The following is a 26,681-nucleotide window of genomic DNA, read 5'->3' as shown; positions in this document are numbered from 1 at the left end:
ATTGTTGGAATTCCAAACCAACTATGACCTTTTAAGTAAACCTTGATTGCTTGCCCAAGCTACCATTGCATAGTCAGTCTGTCAAAATACTTTAGTCGATCTAAAATACACATAGATTGTAAAAGCACAGTTATATTAACAAGAAATCCAATATCAAAATTCATAGATAATATTAATATACATTAAAAAGCCATAAAAACAGCAAATAAAATAGATTAATAAAATAACTATTTGTCATAGCTACTTATTTGACCTTCTTGCCTTTAGTGATCAACATAAAAAATACGCTTCACAGTAACAAACTTTATGATCAAGGAGCACTTGCAAAAAGTATAATCCTGGTCAGCATTGCCTAAAATGATATATGCACATAATGGGAAAGATAACAATTTCTGATAAACTGTGTATAAGATTTACAAAAGAAGAAGAAGTGAAGGTCAGTTTGGGTCGATACTCCATCGCATGGGCAAGGAGGCAAAGCTTGCTGCAAATAAATGCCAGAAGGGTAGCCCAACATTCAAGGAATAAGATTTAATCCAAACAATAATAATACAAATCAATGATGAGGGATTGTAACAAACGACAGGTAGGAGGCTGATCCCTCAGGGATAGCAGGTATGTTCAAATAGGTTGAGACCGTTGATTTATTATCATAATATTAGTATCTTTCTCTTTCCATTTTACTTAAAAAATACTTTTTAATTCGTTTTTTAGAGCCGGTCGCACATGTAGATGGGGTCTCAAAGAGGTGTTATAAACCTAGAGTGATCAAAGTATGTCGGACATATACGAGATCTATGGGATCTTTTGAACATTATCAAGGGAGAGACAGTCTTTGATGATATATTGAGTGAGAGAGTGATTCCCTTCTCCTTATTGAGTGCCACAGCAGAATTGGTGCTAGACGGACCTGATTGGATATATAGGATACTTCCAGCTCACTGTGGCAATTAAAGGGGGAACAGCTACTAGGGCGGGCTACTTACTTTTTCAGAAAACTATTCTCTATAGATTGAAGTGATTCAGAATTTGTGTGTCCCCATACTCCTGCTCCATATATCGCAAAAGAGGTAGCTTTGGCCCTATATATCTCTACGCCATTTGTGTAAATAGAACATTTTAAAAAGGGAGCGAGGACGCATCCCAATCTAACCCCTCTTTCAATCTGGAACCTCCTAGTGCATTCTCTATTATTTCCATAGCTCACACACACTGTAGCCTGAGTGTACAGTTGCATTATAAAAGAAATAATGGCCTTATCGATACCCATCTCTTCCATGATATGCCATAGTTGAGAGTGGGAAACACAGTCAAACGCTGCTGATAGCTCCATAAAGACCATATAGATCGTTCCCCTTTCAGCTAAGGTGTGTTTGGAAGTAAGCAAGCTTAGATTTAGGCATTGATCCAATGTGCCTTTACCTTTCTTAAAGCCATACTGTGCGGGTATTAAAATATTTCTCTTTGTGGCCCATTCTTCTAATCTGTGTAATAAGACTCGTCCCATCAATTTAGCAGTGCCATCCAACAAAGAAATCGGTCTATAATTTGTAGGCAGTGATTCATCACCTTTCCTATACATTGGGACTATAATTGTTTTTGACCATGATTCTGGTGGCCCCACGCTATAGCGTTAAAACATTGTTTAAGAAGGGTCCCCACAGGTCCAGATTCTCAAAAAAGATGTCAACTGGTGCACCGTCTGGACCAGGGGCCTTATTCCTGTTACACTACTCTAAGGCACGTCGGACCTCAGATTCATCAAATAATAAAAATATGTTGGATGTTGCTAGGGTACCTTTTGGGAGAGATTCCAGGCCATCATATATAAGGCCAAAGATTTTATGGAAATACTCAATCCCGGTGTCTTCAGCCACATGGGTTTCAAGAGTAGGATCTGAATTGTTTGTCAGGAATGGAGAATTACTGCCCAAAATGCTCTTGAGTTGTTTATAAGTGTAGCCTGATGAAGGCGGTCCCAGGCCTCCTTTTTCAGTACTTTCTGCCTATCCTTTCTGGCCTCTTTATTTTGTTGGCAGGAAAGTCTGACCAGGGTCTGTTCCCTAGGATTGACTTAAGGGCTTTATGAAGATTAGCTAGAACCTTGGTATAAGTTGAATCAAACCAGCCTGAGTTGTGGAATTACGAGTGGGAGCATTGTACACGAGATTAGATTTCACCTCCTTCAAAATTAACTCAAAAGCTGCCACCACATTTATTTGAGGTGAATCCGAATTAAGACAAGTCATTACCTTAGGGTATCCACTGCTGACAACCAAAGGGACCACTTTTTCCTTGTCAATGTTGCCCTATTTGAGTGATTTCCCACTTTATTTTCCTATATAAGGCTTTGGGACACAACTTGTACTCATAGCATTACATAGTCAAGAGTACAGAGGGAACACATACTCAATGCAGTTGGAATACAAAATTACCCCTAGTCCTTGGATACAAATGGTAAATTGCAGTGCCGACAGATTGTATAGCATTGTTGTATGGAAATCTAGCATTAGGGGGAAACACAACCTTTTTATATAAACAATGGTATACTGATATCATAAGTAGTGCCTATTGGTTTGCAGAAGGTATACTATTTGTTGATTTGTCTGAGAGTGGTATTTTAAAGGAGAATGTTGCTGTTTTTTGCATTCACTTATCACTTACCAGTGATATGAGGTAAATTGGTGTCTACAAAATTCACAGATCCAGTGGAAGTCTTAAGGGGAAGCAATGGTTCTACTCACCGCAAACATGCTTTGAAATCACCCGAGTGAACCATTCACAGACAGGAACTAAACTTCTTTAAGTGCCCTTGGCAACTATTAGTTTGATAAACTCAATGTGTAAACCAATGAAAAAGGATGAGTGAGGCAAGACCCAGCCTGATATTTAACAAATCAGCCCAGGAGTGAGGTAAAGAACATAAGTTTCAGACAAAGGTATATTTGTTAATTGACGCAACAACCAATATGAAGCAATCCTACAAAAACCAGCATAAAAAGGTGACAATTGTCAATAACAAATTAATATTCTTGTGTGGAGTAACAGTTTAGTTGAACACTTTTTGTAGTATGCTAATTTAGGAAGATTTCTTTCAAAATGTTATCAGTGGAAGTTTCTAGTGGGTTATATCTCTGGGACAGAGGCAAGTAGTTGGGCAAAGTTACCTATTGTTCGTAGTCTTCTGGAAAAGGGGTATTTCCTTCCAAAACAAAAGAAAAAACAAAAAGGGTGTGTAGAATGCTCAAATGAATCTCAGTCACTGGAATCTACTCAGGGTTATATTCCAGTCCAACATTTTTTGCCCACTAGGCCACTGTAGACACAAACCAGCCATTATGTTTGTTGTCTCATGTATCCCCCAGTGCCTCTTGCATGAAAGCTATTGGGCACAGAAGAGAGCCTTTGGGTCATCTCTACTTATGAGCAGCTGGATTGTTGTATTGTGCAATGCTAGGTGTAGTGCATGGAGGCATGTACTGACTATTACACCAATATCTGGCCAGTGAACTAATTCACAAAATATTTAGGGTAAAAATGGTATTCTTCTTCTCATACATAGAGTAGCAATTCCACACATTTACTATGCATGAGATTACATAAGGCTCTTCCACAGAGATCAGCGAGTTCTTAAAAAAGCCAGGAAACAACCAAGAAGTTCAGCTATGAATATGGCTATCTGAAGCATGTCCTGGGCTAGCAGCACACAGTTAGGTATCAGCATTAACTGAAAGTATAATAAAATAATATCCAGTTCTGGCAGCTGGAGACTGGTGTGCTCTTAGTAGTGGATCCCAACCCTCCCTTGCCCCAAAGAGCCAGCTGCTTGCCAGTAGATGACAGTGTCCAGCAAGGAGTCCCTGCTAGGCAAGCAGATGACACTGATCCCAAGAGAGCTGAAGGAAGAAAATAAAAAAATCAGTGTGACGTTCTAATAGGTCAGTTTAACTCTATATTCTTGATAATTCCCTACCCCACTGCCAGACATCCCTAGTGAGCTGCCTGTTTCAGGATGCACTACTGCTGATAATCTGCATCTCCAGCAGCAACTTCAGATAATTGGTGATAAATCCCTCTGGAGGATGAAAGGATGTTGACACATGTACAGGTGAGTGAAGTCAGTTGGAGGGAACCCCTCTCTCCTCCTCCCCCGAAAGACGTTTTATTGGAACAAGAGTGAATGAGTCAAAATAGAAATAGGCAGGAGAGGGGTCCAAAGCAGGGAGGAGAAGGATCCAAGGGAGTGTCTCTTGAAAAGTATGCATAAAAATAAGTGTTGGTCCCCAAAAATGAGTACCAGTGACACCCACCAGCAACCACCAGCTCAAGTTGAACACTGGCTTCTGGCAACAAAATCTGGGAGTCTTCTGAGTCACCCTGGTAAAGTGAGCTCCAAATTGTCCTTCATTGAGCTTCATTCATAGTTCTACTTCTGTTTTTTCCAAAACTTGCCCCCCCCCCCCCCCCCCAATGTCCGGGTGCAGTAACTTATGTGTGGCCTTTTGATGCCAAGTTCTAGCTGCTGCAATAGGTCCTGATCATCTAAGACGATAACCCTCAAGTTCATATGTGCATGATGTCCTCACAGAAATGATCACATAAGTATATTGCAATTCAACGATCAGGGAAGTGGATTAAAACTTGTTTCAGACTTGTGACAAACCTTGCAATGTGATCATAAAAGTGATAACACAAACATATTGCAATTAAAATTAAATATGATCAGAGAAGCCAATGAGCACGTGTCACAAAAGTCCACGGGATGATGATTATTGTTTACAGGACTACACAACTCGTAGTGTGTCAATTATATCACAATGCCAACAGTTCAAACTCTCGCAAATGCGCGACCTATTGCATTGCAAATGCTTTTTTTTATATATCAGTGTGGTGCAGTCTTTTCAGGAGGAGACTTCGAAATGCATACCCTGTTCTTTATTTGCACGGGGGCTGGTAGTTAAGTGGGCAAAACGATCCTACACTGACAAGCACAGTGAGACTGCAAACACTCTTAACACAGTGAGACAAGCCTAAAGGCGCTGAAGGGAAACCTGCTGGACCGGACGGGAGTAATAATCCCAACAGGGCCAACTCGGCGGTTCATTCTCTCAATATCAGCCACGAAAATGCCATTACCATCTGAGATTCTAATATTTTAGCGCCAAGAAACATCAACAAGGTAGCACAAACGGTTACACAAGAGGGTATTAATTCTGTCTACCACGTGCCTCACCAACCTTCCAGCACATATTACAAATATGTGACGGCCATATTACGCTTACATAACTCTTCACAGATACATCCTAAATACTTAATGAATTATGCAGTGCAGCCTGCAGAGCGTCGCCCCATGCGCCGTGTGACACGGTGGGATTGTGACACGACCAGATGAATGGACGCCTTGTCCTCTCTTTACTCATTGCAATGCCAATCCCCCGGGATCGCTGGGGGCCCGGCTGCCCCATTTCACGCATCCTCAGGTGGCTTGGAGTCACCCGCTGGTTGTGTACAGGCGGCGGCAGGCCTTGGTGTCCTGAGACGAGGTGTCGATATATAGGAGTCACTGCATAATAACATGCCAGCAAGCAGTCTATCAACACTTGTAACCAAGTTCAGTGGGTTAACATGTCCGCTGGAGCTACGCAGCTTACAGGCCATGCACTGGAATCCTAAGGAATAAGTAGTAGGCTGTTGCAATAGAGCTTAGTATGGGCAATACACAAGCAATTTCCATGATATCCAGTAAGACCAAGAAGCGTAGACACAGATTGTGGTGAGCAAAGAAAGTTCACAAGAGTATAATTCTATCACACATGAACTAAGATATGACACACTTCTGGACGAACGCTTGAAATCTACCAGTTAGGCGAGGCCCTCATATTGTGCATTATTTTACCCTGAGCACTATAATTCTCATGCCAGTCTTTCCGAAATACAGCATTGGATACAACCGAGCGTATCACGGATACATACTTTCCCGCATCCTCGTTTTTAACTGACATTTGTCCTATTATGTTTTTTTCTTTTTGCTTTTATACTTTCGATTCAGTTATTTGGTTTGAATAACCCTAGGATTTTTGACCTATTTTAATATTTCCTTTGTTTGGGGTATTGTTAAATACTCATGAGCCCAGGGCCTGATGCAAGAGGGGGAGGGGGGGATATAGCTGGCCTTTGCTCAGATAGCGCTCGGGGTGGAAACAAATTTGTAACCCTCTCCTCGCCCTCTTTAATTGTCTGTGTGACACAAATTTGCAGGGAGGGGAGGGTAAAGTTTACCACCACAAAAAGAAGAAAACCCCCCCACAAAAAACAAAATGCAAACGTGGATGCCATCAGTCAGTTCGGAAATGGTTTAAACAAAATGCAGTTGGATAATTCGAAGGGCATGGGGCACTGCTGCAGTCAGACCCTGCACCGTTCTGGAGGGCGCCGCCCTTGGCGTTGGCTCAAAGGCCAGCCCAGGATCTGTAGAAATGAGGGTTTTGCCGAGTTCGCTAAGTATTCGGTCTAGCTTCTCCGCTTTGAAATAAAAATATTTGCAATGCAATAGGTCTCGCATTTAAATGCGAGACCTATGACATTGGAAAGAAGTACGCCATTGTCCCGGGCTGCTTGAAAAGAAAAAGCGCACATGGCGCGCTAAATGTACACAAAGCACGTTGTGCCTCCAGTGAGAGAAACTCAATAAAGAAAATAGTGCTTACAACTTTAAGAACAGGTACCCTGTAACAACCGAAGTAAAAGGGCCAGTCCTTGTGGGAGGTTACAAATGGGGACAAGGCGGTACCAAGGAGGGACTAACAAGCCTGTTTACGAATCAGAAGCCAGCATTTAAGAAGGACACTAACACAAGCTAATGACAAACATGGGCGGAGAGTGGGCGGGGCTTCCACTACATACTCTAATACAGCATGCTTCGCAGAGCGAGCAGCGCATGCGTGCTGACGCTAGGCTCGATCTAAAAAGAGACACTCTCCACAAACTAACCTATGTTTCTTACAGATATATCGTTACCGAAGGTAAATAACGTGTTCGTCAACACGAATCCCAGATAACTCTATAATAGGCTGAAAGATAATTCACTGCATTTGCTGATTTATTTCATTGCACTAAGCATCATAAAATACATCACTAAAAATTGCCTTTTGAAGAAAGTGTTCAAACAATGACTTCGAAGAGTGCTGGGTCAAAGGTCAAGACCAAACTTGAGTTCAGAATAAGAGGGGTTGCATATCGCACGTAAACGATAAAACGCATTTAAGTGATGTAATGTATTTTATTTTCCACCTGTTTAATTTCTTTCCTAATGATCTCACGGAGTGCAAACCAGTAAAAGAATCTTAGGAGCAGGCATCCAGCATGGGTTATTGTGCATACAAATGTTTACACAAATTAGCTCGTTTAGGAGGTTGTGCTCTTCGGCTGACGTTAACAAATAAGTATGGCTGTGCTTGTTGAGCCGCCAAACAATAAAATCTAAAAGTATTTTTTGAATGAACAACAATTATACATTTAATCTTCACTGAAATTCGTGAAATGTAAATTTGAAACATACATATCCACTGTGGATACCCGCAAACCCTTCCTGGATCTTGCTCTTTGATGGGTCGACAGGTTGAACCTATCAATGAGTTTAAGATTACTGGGTATTCATTGGCACATGGAGACACCCATAAGCGGCACATGATTGCACATTAAAGGTAAGAGTGGTGTCTGAGGTCCTGATTGCACTAATCCTTGTGCTTCTCCTTGTCTTGAACCTTCAGAAAGGGAACAACCTGGAGCTAGGTACTGCAAATGTGACAAGCTTCCTAGAAGACTTAAACAGCCCTGAGAAAAGGAAGCATGGAGTCTTTGGCCCAATATCCGAGCACCCACATGTCCCCGCAGAGAGGATTTGCAACTGCACTCTTGCTCAGTGCCCAAGGAAGCCGGTTAGTTATTCTTACTTGGAGTGTGTTTTGAATTTCCACCTTCCGAATACTTATTGTGTAATGTAGCCTTGACTGAGTGATTATCTTAATTTGCAAGGAGTGAATGAAGAATATGTTTTTTTCATTCTCTTTCGGAACATTATGACTGCTCCCAGTTTCTATGTGATTGTGAGAGATGGTTTTCAAAAACTGTTTTTGTGAAAAGTGACGTTCAAAAAGAAGGCAAAAATACAGAGCAATTCGATAGAGATACAGAGCCCACCTAGAGCTGGGAGAGGAGTGACCCTAAACTGAGACTACAGAAAAGTTCTCAAATTTCCTCTCAAAAAGTCCTTTTTGGTGTGCAGGTAGCTGCCATGTTTGGGCAGACGGCACCTAGTGAAATTGACCAATCCCAGACATTTCTGAAAACTAGAGATCAGAATGCAGCACACATAGAAAGAGGAAGTAACAATGAGAAAATAAGATATTTCTCCCCATTACACCTCTCCTGGGAAGGCATATCATTTTGGCGCATTCCCAGGCTTACCAGTTCTGGTAAAACTGGGAATGCGTCAAAAACCATAGGAGTTATGTGGGAACACTGACACAACGCCCATGGAAGGCCTTCCTTGTGCAGAGTAAGGCAACCCAGCGATTTGCGCTAAGACGCTTTACTCCAGATTTATGGGGCCACTCGGCCACGCATAGTGGCCTTGCGTGGCTTCATAAATCTCATTTAAGGTTTGTGTCATGCATGCACTACATTGTGTGGTGCAAACGTGACATAAACCGGCTTGTCAATAGGCTCCTCCATTCACACAAGTAAACGCAGGACTCACTCAAGGATGCAAGAACAGAGGCAATATATTTTTATTTCTACTGTGTTACTGTCATTTTTATAATGCAGAGTTTTCCTTTTTTATGACAGTGCAACACTTTCAGTTGCATGGCAGTAGGAAATACTAAATCTCTGGAGTTTGAGGGGCATAAGGCCTTATTACTGACCTAAGAAGTCAGCGGTCTTGCTACTGCAGTCTGCCAATCGCTATAAACGCGTAAATAGGCGAGATTGAAATGGGGGGAAAGCTTCTGCAAAATAGTAATAGCTTGCAAGTCTGCCACCTGAACCTGAGGATGCACAGCTGGAGAAACTGGTAGTAGCTGGGATCGCAAAGCGCCGAGAAGGCACACTGAGAGGGTTCTGGGAGCTGCTCCTGGCTGCATGTCAGAATGCTGAGATTATATTTCAACAGTGGAGCAAGGACAGGGGCAAACAGTTGGAACAATGCAGGCAGAGCCACGCCTGTTCCAGGTTTGCAAGCGCTACCACGCTTGCCTTAACCAAGCATATGTCTTCACCACTATCTGTGGCTAAGGCAGTGCGTGGTCTAGTTGCTGGCTGGCGGAAGCAGGAAGGATCGGGAGAGAACAGGCTGTTGAGGGCCTTTACCTCCGAGAAGCCACCGCTAGGGATAGCTGCCACTACCTGAATTCCCTCCCCCTTGCACGTCTGGGCTGACAAGTGAGTAAGTGCATTGAAGGATGAGTGAACACACAGAAGAGGCACTACCAGTTATATTCCGTGCTTAGCAGCTTTACCAATGCTTGTTAAATATTCTGAAAACTATTACAAAGATGCAATTACTCTATTTCATTATGGTGGAGTATAAAACAAACATAAACATTCATTGTAACTAAAGAGTGTACAGCGTGAACTGAAGCAGTTGTGCACCCTGCAGAGGGTCACTGGTGCAGTAAGGTGGTACTTTGTCTTTTAGGACGCACCAGGACCAGCGTCATACGAAGCAAAGCCCGCTTCTGCGCCAACATTGGGGCGAGGGCACCCTCCCTTCAACTCATCAGCCAGGAGGTTCGACAACAGATTGTGCAGCCTGTTCTTCACAAGTGACGTAAGAACCCTTCTGATTATATGTGAAACTGTCCTGGACAATGGTTTCAAATATTCAATGACACGAACAGAAAACTGTGACATTATTTCCGAATGTTCTCATCCCTGAATGTGAAGTAATATTACCACACTATACAAAAAGTTCAATTTTTGTTTTTTCTGATGATGAACACCTGGGTGGAGGTGTGTCCTGTCCGGTGTCGAGGGGCCGTGCATGGTGTTCCCCAATCCATATGCTGGCGGCGAGAACGGGTGGAGCTGTTTTCAAGGAGGTGGACCTCCTGACACTGGCGTAACGAAAAGTGAGGGGGCCTCCCTGCAAGGTACGTAGAGGGGCCCCCTCCGGGCTCAATCAGGAGCTCTCCGGCCAGAGTGCAGTGCCGAGGGGGACCTGTAATGTTATGAGCAGTCTAGTAGTTGGGTGGGCGGAGTCCTGGGGTGAGGGGAAGAGGAGGAGTGATCAAGGGAAGAGGCAGTTAGAGTAGGGACCGGGAACCATCAAGACGTAAAGAATAAAGCTCTGAATAAGTATCCATCGTGTCTGTCCTCATTGCGTCCAAGACACGACAGCTGGCGACGAGGGTGGGATGAGCAGTCCGCTATCCCTGAACCCAGAAGGAACAGTGTTCGGTCCCCGGGCATCACGAAGAGGAGGTCGCAGTTGCGACACGTGAGCCCCAACAAGACTGCCGTCTGCAGCACAAGACCAGCGGTAATTGTCTGCGCTCCGCGATGTACAGATCGCGTGGAGCCCTGTGGTGATAGCGTGGTCGAGCGCGGAAGAAGAGAATTTTAAAGTGAGCGCTGTTCGCGCCAAAATGCTAAAACGCGCCCCGGTTGAACTGAGGGCTGTGTGAGCCTGAGAGAGGAATCGGGAGCCCAAACCCAATCCTGCCGTGCTGATCGGATGCCAGGAAAAGCGGAGACTGTGAAAGTGCTGTGAAGAGGAGCGCTGTCCCGCCGTAATTGAATCTCACCCCTGATGCGTGAGGAACAGCACTTGCGCCCGAAGAAGAAGTCGGGAGGGGATCCCGAGCCTACCTGAATGGTGGAGTGGCGAGAATCCAAAGAAAAGACTGAGGGTGAGTCCTCGCCGAAGCCTTGAGTGTGGGAAAGAGTCGAGGACAGTCAAGCCTCGTGGGATCCAGTCGGGCGGCCATCTTAGAGTCAGGCACCCCAGAAGGACATTCCTATGAAGTAAATGGGCGGCCATTTTAGAGTCAGGCACCAGTTAGCTTCAGGAGACAATTCTACGGAAAGAAGAGCACGTGCATAACCAGGGAAGCACAAGTCAAGATAAGAAGCGAGTAACAAGCATTGGCAAATGAAAGAGTGCCTCAGCGAACAAGCACAAGTAAGTGCAAGTAGAAAACAAGACAACAAATAAGTACACATAGGAGCAAGAAAGGAACAAGATGTAAAATCACGGCTCACCAGTACGAAATGAGGCCAAACCCATCTTGATGGGAGTATCACATCTGCGCCCCCCAGAACCCTTGACGCTGTTGGCCGGAGGGAGTATGGGTCCCAGATGGGAGGAATGGATTGAGGACTTCGAGGACTACATTAAGGGGTCCAAAGTAACAGAAATTGAAGACCAACTAATTGCACTGCGCAATCTCGTAGGAAAAGACATCAGTAAAATAATCAAAGAGCTCCCTGCGGCGGACACTGGGACTTACGCCAAAGTACGAGAGGCGTTAAACAAGAAATTTCTGCACAAGAAAAACGTGGATTATGAAAGGTATATGTTCCAACTGGCTCGTCAGGAGAAGGAAGAAATGATGAGCACATACATAACAAGGTTACGCCGTCTTTTACGCCACTGCAATTTCGACACATTTTCAACAGAGGATGCCATCCGCTTACGCATCATTGATGGCTGCCAGTCAGAGACACTCCGGAGGAAGCTGCTGAAGAAGAGTCACAATCTCGATGAAATTGAGGAGATGACGCGGTGCATGATCAGGCAGAGGAACAGGCCAAGAAAATGGAGGCAGGACGCAGTGAAAGGAGAGAGCAAGCCTACCGGTACAAGCCAGCAGCTCTTGCCGATGGTCGAGAGAGCGACCGCGAAATTCCCGACCACCTTCGTGCCATCAGTATTCCGGACGTCGGCGGCATGAGTCAGGAAGGCGAGACAAGAAACAGGAACGTCCGAGGAAGTGTTACAGGTGTGGATATGATTTTCCACATACAGATGCGTGTCCAGCCATGGGCCAACAGTGCCGCAAGTGTGGTCGGAGCAACCATTTTGAAGTAATGTGTGGGGAATATCGTCGAGAGAAAGGGAAAGATCCACCCAGGTCGTCTCGAGTGGACACGCGACGGCATCACGCGAGAGCGGTGCAAGGTCGCCCAAAGTCCTCGTCAGGATCTTCACACTCTAGCAGAGAGTCACAGAGATCTCGATGATCGAGGAGGTCCCCCTCCAGAGAATCCAGATCAACATCTCATGAACCAGAATACACAGTTGAATACGCGAGTATGGTTGCTGACCCGGACCAACTCAAGAAGTATCCCCGATTGGACATCAGTGTAGGAGAGCATGCAACCAAATTTGTGTTGGACAGTGGGGCGGCACTGAACTACATTCCTGTGACCGAGTACAAAAAAATGAAACCTCCGCCACCACTAAGTCCCGCCTATGTTCGGGTATACACCTGGATGTCCAGGAAGCCACTTCCCTGTCTAGGGAAATTCTCAACAACACTGAGGCACAGAACGACGTCGGTACCCGCTTTCATCCACGTCATCGAAGGCCCAGAGGCCGACTGCCTACTCAGTCTGTCGACTGCCGAGCGACTGCGATTAGTGGAAATCCTATATCGTGTCAGTGACGTTCCAGACATCATCCACAAGTTCCAGAAACTGTTCAGGGGGCTTGGTAAAATGAATCGGTGTCAAATTTGCTTACACATCAACGATCAAATTCGGCCTGTGGCGCAGCATCCACGGCGAGTGCCGTTCCATCTCCAGCAAGCCGTGGAGGACCAACTTCAGGATCTGTTGGCAACTGACATCATCGAGAGAACGGAAGGTCCCACGCCATGGGTATCGCCAGTAGTCATTGTTCCAAAGAAGGGGACTCCTGGAAAGGTTCGGCTGTGTGTCGATATGCGGCTACCCAACACCGCCATTGAAAGAGAACGACACCCAGGACCCCATCTGAGCGATATGATCTCTGCTTTAAATGGTGCCCGAGTGTTCTCAAAGCTGGACCTCAACAAAGGGTATCACCAGCTGGAGCTGCATGAGAGCTCCCGGTACATCACAACCTTTGCAACGCACCTGGGGCTCTACCGATACAAAAGACTGAGTTTTGGCATCTCCTCGGCGGCCGAGATCTTTCAGGAGGCCATACACCAGACTATCCACCACATCCCCAACACGCTGAACTATAGCGATGATATCCTCGTGTATGCGGCCAATGTTCAGGAACACAATACTGCCATGCTCTTCTGGAGGCTATCCTAACTCTTAACAAGGACAAATGTGAATTCCACCAATCTACCCTCAAATTCTTCGGACACATATTTTCAGGAGCTGGAATGAAGCCTGACCCTGAAAAAGTGACCGCCCTAAAATGACACCAAGAGCCCCCGAGACGTCAGTGATATTCGGTCATTTTTGGGAATGGCTAGCTACTGCTCTAGATATATCAAGGACTATGCCACCATTAGTCATCCGCTCAGAATCCTGACCAAGCAAGGGTATCCTTTTGTCTGGACTCCCGAGTGTGAGCAAGCTTTTCAGGAGATCAAACAAGCAGTGGAGGCTGCTGACAGTCTAGCATATTTCAGCCCTGACCGCAAGACAGAGATAACAGTGGATGCTAGCCCGGTGGGCTTAGGGGCTATTCTAGCTCAATACAACAATGACACGGATCAGAGACATATCGTAGCATATGCCAGTCGAAGCCTGTCTGACACCGAAAAGGCCTATTCCCAGCCAGAGAAAGAAAGCCTCGCAGTTGTGTGGGCCTGTGAACACTTTCATGTTTTCATATACGGCAAGCACTTCACCATGGTGACCGACCATCAGGCTATTGTCACCATTTTTGGAAATCCCCGAGCCAAAATGCCACCTCGAATCGAACGCTGGGGCCTGCGCTTGCAAGAGTACACCTATACCATCATCCACAAGCCGGGAAAGCCAGCCAACCCAGCTGACTACATGTCACGACACCCAAGAGCATCTCAAACATCTGGCTCGTCTGTTGCGGAGGAGTACATCCACTTTGTGGTGGACCAGGCTCGACCACCAGCAGTTACTTTGGAGGCTATTCAACAGGCAACCCGGCAAGATGTGATGTTGCAGAGGGTGATACGCCGAGTGCAGATCAACAGGTGGAGACAGGAGGGTCCAGAGGAAGAGAGTGATCGGCAGGTACGCCAGGAAATGCAGGCGTTTAGGAATGTGAGCGAAGAGTTGTCCGTCACCGCAGATGGTCTGCTGTTAAGAGATCAGAGGATTGTCATCCCCAGTCAATTACGGCAAGGCATCATCAACCTTGCTCATGAGGGCCACCGGGGAGTGGTCGCGACGAAAAGAGCTCTCAGAGAGCGTGTGTGGTTCCCACTCCTCGACCAAATGGTGGAACTCACTTTGCGGGACTGTCCCCAGTGTCAACTAGTAAGCCGCGGTGATCCTCCAGCCCCGCTGCAGATGACCCCGCTACCGCAGGGAGTGTGGCATGAACTAGCCATGGACTTTTACGGACCACTGCAATCCGGCAAATATGTCCTCGTGATAGTGGACGAATACTCCAGATTTCCCATTGCCCAGTTCGTGCCGTCCACCAGCGCCTCCGCCACCATTGCAGTCTTGGATGAAGTATTTGCGGCCTGGGGTGTTCCCAAGAAACTGAAAACGGATAATGGTCCCCCATTCAACGGACATGAATTTAGTGACTTCGCGAAGCACATGAACTTCCAGCATCGCAAAATCACGCCCCTGTGGCCCCAAGCTAATGGCACTGTCGAGAGATTCATGGCCACGCTCAAAAAGACTTTCCAGCAAGCCACCATTGACAAGAGAGACTTGCAAACAGCTCTTAATGAAGTGCTAAGAGCCTATAGAACAACGCCACACGCTACCACAGGCAAATGCCCGGCTACGCTCATGCTGGGGCGTCCCATTCGAACACGGATACCTACTTGGGAAGGTGCCCTAAGACCAGTGTCACCAGTTCGAGTTCATCGAGAAGTGGTGGCTGCTGATCGCGCCGGAAAAGCGAGAATGAAATCTTATGCGGATGGTAGCAGAAGAGCCAGATCTCTTTCCTTTCATGAAGGGGACTGTGTTGTGGTTAAACAAGAACAAAACAAGAAAACTGATTGTCGATTCAGAGCGGAACCACTCACAATCACTCGCCAGAAAGGCACCATGCTTACTGCCGAATCTGATAACAGACGCGTCACCCGAAATGTGTCTCACTTTCAAAAATGTACTCCCACCATGAGAGAGACACTCACACCGGGGCTTGCAGCTTCTGAGATCGAACGAAGTGAGAGACCCGGTCAGGCTCCCAGAGATCAGAAACGGGACACCCCTGTGAACGATGAGACTGTGTCGGAAGGCATGTCCCTGCGACCAAGAAGAGACCTTCAATGGCCCAGATGGTTGATTGAAGAGCTATGAACAAAGCAAACAAGTTTTGTTAACAAAGGGGGAGATGTAATGTTATGAGCAGTCTAGTAGTTGGGTGGGCGGAGTCCTGGGGTGAGGGGAAGAGGAGGAGTGATCAAGGGAAGAGGCAGTTAGAGTAGGGACCGGGAACCATCAAGACGTAAAGAATAAAGCTCTGAATAAGTATCCATCGTGTCGGTCCTCATTGCGTCCAAGACACGTCAGGACCCTTGGAGCTTGACCCCCCCCCCACAGCGGGGTCTGCGGGTGCCTGTGATACGCCCCTGCCTCTCGAACCACACACCCGGTGTCCTTTCGTCTGAGTTGTCATCATGTGGGCAATGTTTTGTGTTTCCTATTTTAGGCCCACATTATGAGTGTCCCCTCTGTCCCCAGCCCTCCCCATACTGTTTGCACAGGAGACTTATTCTCAAGTGTTGTGGTAGTTGCCAGTTTACCACAAGGCTCGCAGATTTCCGTGGGTAAATGTCGGCAGTTTCACCAGGAAAGAAAGCTCGGTAAAACCGGTCCGTGCAGATTTTGGTGAGCACAGCACCACGATCCTCATGTTATGCCCCATTTTAAAGGACACTACTTGTAATAGGCGACAATGATCTCACCTTAATCATGTGACCATTGTACATTGCCGTTTGGGTGTTGGAACAGAAGAGACCCACAATTTGTGCTGTGCAGAGTTTGCCATTGAGAAATGTAACTTTGGTCACTTGCCCCGGTCTTATTAAGGGGTTATTATTAGCTTGGGTCAGGGCTTCAGCTACTTAGAGATTCAAACCTATATGTACATAGAGAACTTCTGTTTCAGAATATTTCACCACTTTCTGCAAACACAGTTTTCTAAAGTTTTGCTTTTATTTTTTATCGCATTAAAAAAGTGTTCAACTCCGTGACTCCAAACCCCTGTTGGCTCAGTGTATCTGTTTATGTTTCTTTACGTTTTAGACAAAACTCATCCTGGACACAAACAAGGGAAAAAGGACGCAGATATTAACAATAAATCCTGGATAGTGAATTCATGTTATTGTTCAAACCTATTAATCTGTATTCTATTTTGGCTTATGGTTAACTACTTCGATTGCAAAATAATGGAGTATTATTGCACCAGATGATAGATGAAGAAAGCTGGTAATCTGCCTATTCATTTAATTCACTAATCTCTGTATTTATTACTACTGCTTGCATTTAATCTTTAAACATCATTACGAAACCACATCATTCTGTTCATGTCCTTTATACAATGCATTCCACAGTGTCATGCCTGCAGCTAATCACAGCTGTCAACTGTTCATATAAAATGAAGAGATACTGCCAAGTTATAAAAAACAAACAAAAAAAACAAGTTCATACAAACAGATCTGAAAGTGTTACAAAACCCTCGGCAGTTCCAACGCAGCCGGTGTCATGAGTTCTGAATCCAAGGGTTCACTTACATTCTGAACTTCCCTGGCCCCAAGCAGGGGGATAACTGCTCAGGCGCTTGCTGCTGGTGTTCCAAGCAGTGCCCAGCTATGCCAAAGAATTGACCCTGAGCAAGGAAGCATGCTATAGATATTGACCCTGAGCAAGGAAGCATGCTATAGATATTGACCCTGAGCAAGGAAGCATGCTATAGATATTGACCCTGAGCAAGGAAGCATGCTATAGATATATATATTTATGCCATGACTGCGAAGATATTCGTGGCCCAATACCACGTTTTTAAAAGCAAATGTACTATTTAGCACACACGTGGAAAGGAGGTTGCGCCCGGGGCCTGCAGTCTGTGCCCTGCACACTGGATTGTATATTAATATTTTGGATACGGCAGTAGTACCTCGGCACCACCACAATGCGAGGGTATCACGGTACCACATTGGGGGGGTCCACACGGAGTCCCACTGTGGTACCTCAATGCCAGTGAGAACATCCGCTTTTTAAAATTCTACTTACTGAGGCAGGGGTCCCTGCGGATCCCCCCACATGGGCCTGGGGGCCAGGGTGTGCTCAACCTGCCCCTATATGCTTAACTCTCCCTCCCACCCCAGTAATTAGTTTCTGAGCATAACAGTGCATTCAGAGAATGACTGCCCCAAACAGCTCTGCTCAGCTTTACCATCACCCCTTGTTTAATTCGCCTTTTCTTTGTGAAAAGTAAACAAAACCTGAACATTCTAATTGCAATCAGGGCACAGGGCAGGGTTTTTGTGAACTGCTTTTTCTCCTCTTAGATTCCAACAGAGAATTTTGCCAGACCTCATCTAGATCCAGAAGGGCTGGATCCATGCCAGATTTTCCGGATATTTATTTATGCATTTCTTGATGCATGTATGCACTTATGGATACGTTTACATCCAATGGACCTGAATGGAATTCAGTTACATGGTGCGTATCCACAAAAACTGGCATAAATACAGCCTCTGAATACCCCTGAGCTAAAACCTCTGTCCCCCCACCTCCAGTTTGGCAAACATGCATGCTCTTTATTCCATCCCAGTCCTATACTGTGCACTTCCAACCCAGTAACCGCTGGAATCATTTACCCTAATGCTGTCCAAAGTATGCATCTCATCGCTGGATATATGCATCTCATGTGCACAGTCAGCAGGTATCCAGGCTATCTGACATGGATCTTCACCTCAGTAGGCACATGTGATTTACATGTTTTCAAACAATAGTTGTAACTTGTATATTTAAAATAATCAGGCCAAACATGCATCTTTGAAAACAAACATGCCCCAGAGAGAGAACTACCAGAGCCTGAAATAGTGGGGTACAGAATTAATGGAGAGTGGAAAATGAGGTTTCCCAAATAAGTGAGTGGTGGGGAGCTGTGCTAATATTGCTATTTTAAATCCCACCTTTTTGGACCACGTTCTTAAGGATCTACAGTTCTTACATGTGCTGTGATTTTTTTCTCTTTATTAATTACAAAGATGAACTCTTTTCTGGTATCACTGATTGAAGATTGCTTTAAAACGTTGTGATAACACGCTGTGTTTAAACCCCTTCGTGCAAATCATTCCAGAATCCAGTTGGTGTTGGCCGTTATGACATCACTGTGAAACAACACGGGGAAACCAGCACCACCTACAGGTCAGCTTTCCTGGGCACAACGGGACGGTACTTGGACAATGCAGTGCGTGACAGACACTTGCAGTAAGTAGGAACTCCCATTTGCTCTATAAAACAAGCATTGGCAGAGCCGACAGGCATGGCCAGTCATTGTATAAAGTGCTCATTCAATGAATGAATAATTTGCATGGGTGAGTGGGTGAATGTGAAAATGAGTCATCAGGGATGAGTGAGTGCACGGGTGAAAGAATGAATGAACAAGTGAGCGCAGGGCAGGGTTAGGTGAGTGCACGTGTGAGTGGTTGACTAATGAGAGCAAGGATGGATGGAACATTAGATGCAATTTTACAGGCTTAGGCTTAAGAAAGCAGTGGTGCCAATGTTGTAAAACTGTCAAGTACTCCTAATATTAAGGCAATTAAAGCACGAGGTTTCACGTTAAAACATTTTCTAAAACAATACAAAAAATGTACTATTGCGTCTGTGTATGTGGGGAGTCATGACAAACTGTGCACAGTCAATCACACACCGACAATCCAATAATCCACTTAAAAGTGATCCCACTTGGTGCTTCATATTTAAAAGTATAAGTACCAGCGGCCAAAGCTGTACCGAGAAGTCTGCGGCTGGTGCTGCTCTAAGGCAGTGCACTGAATACCAGGGCTGCGTAGTCTTCAGTTTACCTCATGCCTCCCACTAACAGACCCTCCCTTCCCCTTTATCTCACTCTTGCAGGATCCTGCTTTCTCCCAGTTGGGACTTTTTTCTGTATTTCTACTTCATGTGTTTTTCCCTCTCTTGCTTTCAATAATTTTGTCTGATAAGGAAAATAAGTGTCGGTGGCCCCACCGGCAACCACCGGCTCAAATTAGGAACTGATCCCACTCCTTCACGAGTACTGGCCGGCTCCTCTGGACATGTGAAAGGAACCCTGACTTTTTGTAATGATCTGGGTCAGTTTCCTTTAAAAAAGAAACAGTAAAAACAAAACTAAATTAATTATTTAATAACGAAAACAATGCTTCAGGGAGGAAATGAAGACACTGTTTAGATACTGAGATACAGTTATGATGAGTGAGCTCCTCAATGCACGTGGCACCAGGAGTGAGTGAAACGAGAGGTAACCCAGGCCTCAGAAGCTTCACCTCTGTCCGTCCCTGTTGATGCTGGAGTGGCATCATCATCTACGTTTCATCTGGATCTGATAAATTATTCTTTTCCTCTGATCTGATCTGTGCAGCAGAACCACTGCGCTTATGGGGAACAAAATTGGCATTCTGAAGATAATGTTGTCGATCACTCACATAGTCTGCCACGTCTCCCAACGTTTCTCGTTGTATTGTTTTAAGCCTGCCGTTTCTATTTGCACTATAAGAGAAACAATGGTTATCAAGGTTTGATTTGCATTAATTGCTAGTCTTTCTGTTTAGCCCCTAGTTAGATGACAACATATAGATACAAATGTTAATATATTCCAAAATAACAGTCTACAAATGTCAAGAACTAACTATTCATTTGGTTATATTTTATCACCATTGGTTGTTTGACAATGTAGTGGAGGTGGTGCAGTGCTCAGTGTAAAGTGAACAGAGTGGAGTTTGTGCATGTGCTGGACAGACAACAAAACTGAGTAAACATTCAAGGATGAGCAAAGTGTAATCCACACAGCTCAGTTTCAGTATTATGGTAAAAATGGTCATGGCATCAACCGGTAGTCAGCTATTGTGGTAATTACTGAATTCCAAAGAGGCCATGAATTCACCAACCCGTCTGATCAGGAGGTAAAACTGCATATCTTATTCAATTTTAATCGTCTGTAGAGCTTGTGAATTTAGCACACGCACTATTTACTACATCAGATAATTACCACACACAAAAGAATTGTGGTAAATGAAACCCAATTAAATATATGAGAGGTCATTGAAACTCAGTGGAAAATACCACCTTACACCTCCATGTTAAAAGTAGGTGGTAACAGTTCCTAAAGGTGTAGGGTATAAAAGAAAAGTGGAAAAAAATGCAAAAAAACTAAGGTCAGCCCAACAATGCACAAAAACTACATGCACCGTTTGAGCTGAAAAAATAAAATTACACACACACCTGCACACAGGGCCGGACATACATAATCAGCCATGCACAGACTGACTGCAGGAACTCATACTTCCACTCAGCAGTACACACACCACCACTGCTGGGCCACCATATTACGCTATGCCAGATCCAAGTTCTGTTACAACAGACCATGTGCTGAATCATGGTCGAGTCGTGCTGCTGTCCGAGAAAGCGGTTTCCTGAAGCAAGGTGGGGCAATCTCCTCAGTTACCAGTGTCAGGCAAACTTCATCTGACTCCAGGAGGACGGCAGCAGGTAATCCAAGCTGGGTTGTACGAGGGTGAATAGCACAGGGGCCTGCTTCAAGCATGTTTTATGTTATAGCGCCACTTTGCGGCTAGCCAATAAACTGCTTGGAGAAACTAAACCATGTTCAAGGAGGGGTACGGTACATCCATATTAGCCCTTATGTTGAGACGATGGTGCCAGAAGCGGTACAGGAGGCTCTTGCTGCTGACAGAGCTAAGAGGAGGAAAAACAAGCATTTGCAATGCAATCGGTCTCGCATTCATGAAAGTTAGAGCTATTAACATTGTAAATGACAAAGGGGGATATTCACAAGGAAGTGGCTGAGAGAGGCGTTAGCCTTCTTGACTTAACGCCTCTCTCCGTCACTTCAGAAAAGCAAGGCTGCACCATATTCACAAGGACGGTAAACAGTCTAAATATCGAATTCAAAATTTCGAGAGGACAGAATATCGAGTTTTAAATATTCAGAGGACAGAATATCGACTGTCAAAAATATAGTGGTTCAGAATATCGATACGCAGGTAAGAAATATCGTCATAATATCGAAGTTAGTAATATTGTCAGTCATAATATAATTGTTAAATATCGAATTTTCTTGTGTTTTAAATGTTAGTATGTGTTAAAAGTATATATTATTTTTGTAATGTATGTTTGAATTTTTTAAAAGTAATTAATTTTATGTTAATTTATTTTTGCGTATTTTAGCTCTGTAGCGGGTTGTGGATTTATAGGGGAATAGGGTGGGAAGTAATTTAATTATAATATATTAATTAAGAATTTTTTGAATTAATTAATTATATGTTAATACATTTTTGCGTAATTTTATTCTGTAACGGGTTGTGGGTTTATAGGGGAATAGGGTGGGAAGTAATTTAATTTAAATGAAATAATATTTAATAATTTATATTGTTAATTGTGGTAAATAATTAATAATTAATTATAAATTGATTAATAATAATTAATCTATTGGTAAATATGTTAATTGTGTTGAAAATAAGTTATTCATTAGTTATTAATTTGATATTAAGTATTAATAATTAATTTGTTAATATGTTAATTGTGTCGTTTTTTTAGGAGTGGGTTGAGGGTTGATAGGTAAGTAGGGTGAGAAGTAATTTATTTTTTATTGAAAATGTTTATGTTTTATATAATTTTTTTAAAGTTCTTTTATAGTGTTAATTGAGTGAATACATTTTTATTTGATGGTTATTAATTTTATTGTTAATTGTTATTAGTTAATTACAGTAGCGGTCAGTGGAGGGAGTTCGGTGGGGCAGTGAGGCGGGGCGGGGGCTTTCAGGGTGGGGAAATGTAAACACCGGAATATGGATGAACGGAGGTAAGTACACATTTAAATAAATAAAACTAATTTCGTTGCGTGCGCTGCATCGCATTTTGCGATGCAGCGCGCGCAAAGGAATTGCGCGCAAAGGTATTCCGTGTCTCTCCTCATCAAAGGGGAAATAATTGCGAAGAGAGGGAAGTGAAGGAGATTTTGGCTCAGGTAAGAAATCATTTGCCCTTTCCTTTGGTAGAGATTGAAGCGGTGAATTCTTCAAGTCTTTTACCTCAGTGTACTAAGCAACCTGGGCCAGCTCCGCCTTTGCATGAAATAGACAAATCCTTGATTTTGAGAGAGTTGAAGGACCTTGACTATCTTTCTATTCCTAGATTCATGCAGAAGCTTTATCTATTAGAAGATGGAGACTTAATATTACCTGACTCTGTAAAGGCTGGTGCGATACCACACACCTATTAATATGACTTTGAATTACTACTTTGTCAGGAGTTCTAAAAACTCTTGTCCTGAGGCTGTGGACATAAATACAGAAGGAGCTCTGAAAAAGACTATTCAGCTATGAGATCAGGGGGCTATTCACTCTATATAACAGAATCGTAGGGGAAAGATTTTGAGAATTGCAAAAAGTGACATTTTTCCGGTCTGCTAACCAGTAAGGAGCAAAAGTCCAGATTGATATCAGCCGTATTTTGTGATGGTTTGAAGGCATCATCTGTGGCTGCCAGAAGAGTAATTTTGGCCAGGTGACAGATGTGGTTGAGAGACTGGAGGGCTGACACATCTGAAAAGGCTGCAATATTAAACAAGCATTGGCAAAGCCAATAGGTCCCGGCAATTCAAGAACTATTAGCATTGTCAATGTTATTGTCTTTTAGCCATGTGTTATGGAGTGGCATAACCTATGGGCTTTGCTCGCAAAGATTGCCAATAGGTCCCGGCAATTGACATGGGGTTTCTGGTTGCCTAGGGTATGCACCTAAGCCAGGCAGAACCCATTGCTCTAGTCAGGACAAGGGAGTTACACGCTAAAGATAACCCCTGCTCACCCCTTGGTAGTTTGGCAGAGCAATCAAGCTTATCCCAGAGGCAATGTGTAAAGCGTTTGCACAACACATTCACTCACCAGTGACACACTAGGCACACCACAAAGAAATTCCACACAGGGTTATATAAAAATATCCTTTGTATTATCAATAAAAACACATTAGATCCCGGTCACATATATTCCACTGTGCCACTAGACACTGGTCATGACTTCACGGGGATTACATAAATCACTTGGCAATCAGGCCACTGTCCTAAACAATACAGTTAGGGCGACCAGTTACTACTGGTAGGATTGCACTTAGCATTAGGCATAAACATAATAACGGTACATAGCATAGCACATTATGCATAAACACAAATCCTCCATAATGCACCCTAGTAAACACTCGCAGCAGTGCACACATCATAAGCCCATCATGCCCAGGGCGAGAACATCAAGGAGCATATGCTGCCTTTGCTATAAATAAGCGTATAGGGCACCTCAGTGACCAGCTATGAGGGGCCTATGCAGTGCTCACATTAGGAGCTCCCCCATCACCGTGAATTCTCCTGCAAGAGGCAACAATTCCTTTGGGCCAAATTGCCCCCAACAGTGAGAGGCAGCTGCCCACAGACCCATGGTGCAGCTGCCAAGATAACTGTGGAGGGGGCCCATTTTGGGCCCACACCGCGATGGCCACAGGGGCAAGAGGAAGACCCTAACAGGGCACACAAGCAGCAGCTGCTGTGATTCTTCGTGGTGTAGCTGCTGGCACCAAATACATGGGAGACCTCTCCTGCTGCCCGTTATATGTAAGCACAGGAGGGAGTCACCCGCACTGCCCCCACAACGCGGGAGCCCTCCTCTACCCAAAAGCGAGTCCCCGTGAACTCCCACTTGCCTGAGGCGCCTCCTCTCTTCCTTGGAGGGAAAACCGCACTGGTACTGGCGGCTGCGCCGAAGTCTGGCGCTTCATGTGAGGTGACCCGGGCTGGCTACTCTGCCCTTACTCTCGCCATTGCTCTTCACCGTGGCGGTTTCACATGGCCCGTGAGGCTCCTGAGCCCGCACTACGCCTCCGGCAGGTCACAGCTAATGGGAGCCCACGATGCTTCGCTTCCTCTTGCTTTCGGGCCCTGCCTACAACCAGGCTCAGCCTCTGCCTGGCTTCCGGTTGCTTCTTTCTTCCTCGTGGGAGCCCCGCCCCCAACCAGGCTTGCCCTCTCCTCACGGCGCGAACACACTGCGCCCGCCATACGTGGGGGATTGAGCCCACTTTTTTGGCTCAGGAAATAAAGTGGAAAGCACATACCCCGCTCTTCTGGTGAGGGGGGCACCGTACTTCAGGGCACAGAGAAAAAAAGAAGCGCTCCACGTGCTCCTCTGCAACAGGAGCCCACACTTGGGGCTCAGGCAAACTCGCAGCATGCTCCAAGCCCAGGTCTAGGGCCAAGAGCCCCAAGAAAACAAAGCACTCGCTTCTTGCTGAGGAAACTGTTCTATGCATTTCCTACTTTGCACCTTTTTGGCTCGGCCCGTCCTGGTTCCCTTTTCTGAGGCAAATGGGGAGGGGCCAGGAATAGATTCTTCCTTTTTCCATTCTCTACTACTGTCTCCAATAATAACTGAGGAGGCTCAATCTCAGCTGAGGTTGGCAGCTTAAAGGTTGAAAGGTTAGGATTGCAAAGAAAAGGCTTGTATTGGAAAGTTGTGATGCAATCTTCAGGGAGACCTTCTACACTTTGAGCGTATGCTCGTGCTTGGTCTTCATTTAAATAATGATGTTCCTGGAATAGTTGTGATCCTGTCTCCTGTAGTGAAGTAAGGTGTTTGGATTTCCTTCAAGAGAATTTCACCACAGGATTAACAGTAGCAACACTAAAAATTTCAATGGACAGCCAATAAAGCTTTCCGAGAACCCTTGGTAGGAGTGGGCAATTCGGAAGTGAATGTTCTCAGATGTTGGATTCGATTCAAAAAGACAATTTTGAGCCTTTGCAGTCCATTCCTTTCCAACATGTGACCGGGAAAGTTTTTTTCCTGGTAGCAATATAATCTGCTCAAAGGTTGGGGGAGCAGGGTGCTTTAACCTGCAGTCCTCACTACTTGAGAGTTTATTCTGATAGGCTTATTCCTAAATTGGATCCAGGAGTGACTGCTACCGGACGGGGGGTGGTGGAGCGTGGGGTGCTGGGGGGGGGGGGGGGGGATGAGAGGAATGAAATAAAAAGAAAAGAGACTTACCTGACCTGCAACAGCCGGCCGAAACATTTCCCCTTCCTTCTTCTTATCCGGGCCGGCAGCAGGAAGCACCCGGGCACACAGCCTTTCCTGACCCAATCACAACACTGCAATGCAGCATTGTGATTGGTCTGAACACCGTGGTTCGGCGCTCAGATGGGAACAGGGAGCCTGTGCATGTTTTTCACCAGGCTGTGTAATGCAGCCTGTTGGGGATCATTCAAAGTTCTCAAGAACTGTTTGGTTGGAACCAAGAGGGCCAGCCAAACAGTTTATGCTCACTTAAGGAGTGCACACCAACCCTCCCCCTGCTCTGGCCAGCCCCGCCTCACCCCACCCTGCCCCGCCACAGACTGCAATTGGAAAAATGAAATGATATTATCATTTTTTTCCTTTTGAGCAGTGGGGCGACGCTCCTCCGCCTTAGCGGAGGAGCCACCACTGATTGGATACCTCTTTCTTTTATAAAGCCAGCTCACAATGCCATTTACAGCAGGAAACAACCCATCAAGAGTTTGTACCTGATCCAGTTACTTAGAAAGATAATGCACTTCAAACTTTGGCGTTAAGTGATCAGTTCTAATTTACATGGAAATTATATTTTTCTGATTGCAAATTTGTTTTTTTTGGTACTGCCAGGAAAGGCATGAAACCATCAATATCACCTTTAACTAGATAGGTATTTTTTTTATTGGTACCTGCTATTCAGAAAAGAGTTTACCTTGTCCAAGAAGGGTATAAGTAAGGTCGACCGGAAGCATATCTGCATCCTGGACTGAAGTCCAAGGGGTTTCCATTTTGGAAATTGGTGGAGCAGCAACACAGGTTCTTCCTTCTACTTTTGTGAATCATTACAGAATATGTGGTACTGAAGGTTGTGGGGATTTGGAACAAAAGTACCTGAACTGTTTGCTATGCTGTAACCAAATATATATTTTTGGTTTCTTTCTGTTTGTGTAACCCAAAATAATAAACTTGGGTATGCCTCAAAAGTATGGACTGTGGCGAGGAAGTAGACAATGAGCTAATGTTCCAATTACTTACCAGTAGTTTTATTACTCTGAGGCTTTCTTCATCTTGTGGTGGCATTTCAGGTCATATGACAGGATTTGTGCGAGGGAGGATGAGCACTATATTTAGTGGGTCTTATTCCTTTGTCTTTTTAGTAGAAAAATTAAATGAGAAGTGGTCTTTTAGAGGAGACAGGCTCCACAAAAGTAAAGA

At 44.8% G+C, this 26,681-nt stretch overlaps 1 protein-coding gene across 1 annotated transcript in view; it reads left to right on the top strand.

Annotated features, from left to right (window-relative positions):
* Nucleotides 1-26,681, top strand: part of CIMAP2 (ciliary microtubule associated protein 2) — a 114,377-nt gene that overhangs the window by 76,317 nt on the left and 11,379 nt on the right. The window contains exons 7-9 of the mRNA XM_085602536.1: nucleotides 7,770-7,937; nucleotides 9,698-9,829; nucleotides 18,482-18,612. Of these exons, the coding sequence (XP_085458662.1) occupies nucleotides 7,770-7,937; nucleotides 9,698-9,829; nucleotides 18,482-18,612 (431 nt within the window). The remainder of the gene's footprint in view (nucleotides 1-7,769; nucleotides 7,938-9,697; nucleotides 9,830-18,481; nucleotides 18,613-26,681) is intronic.

The sequence above is a fragment of the Triturus cristatus genome, chromosome 4_2 (assembly GCF_964204655.1).
Source record: "Triturus cristatus chromosome 4_2, aTriCri1.1, whole genome shotgun sequence".
In the NCBI taxonomy this organism is placed as follows: Eukaryota; Metazoa; Chordata; class Amphibia; order Caudata; family Salamandridae; genus Triturus; species Triturus cristatus.
This window is presented reverse-complemented; position numbering and strand designations above follow the sequence as displayed.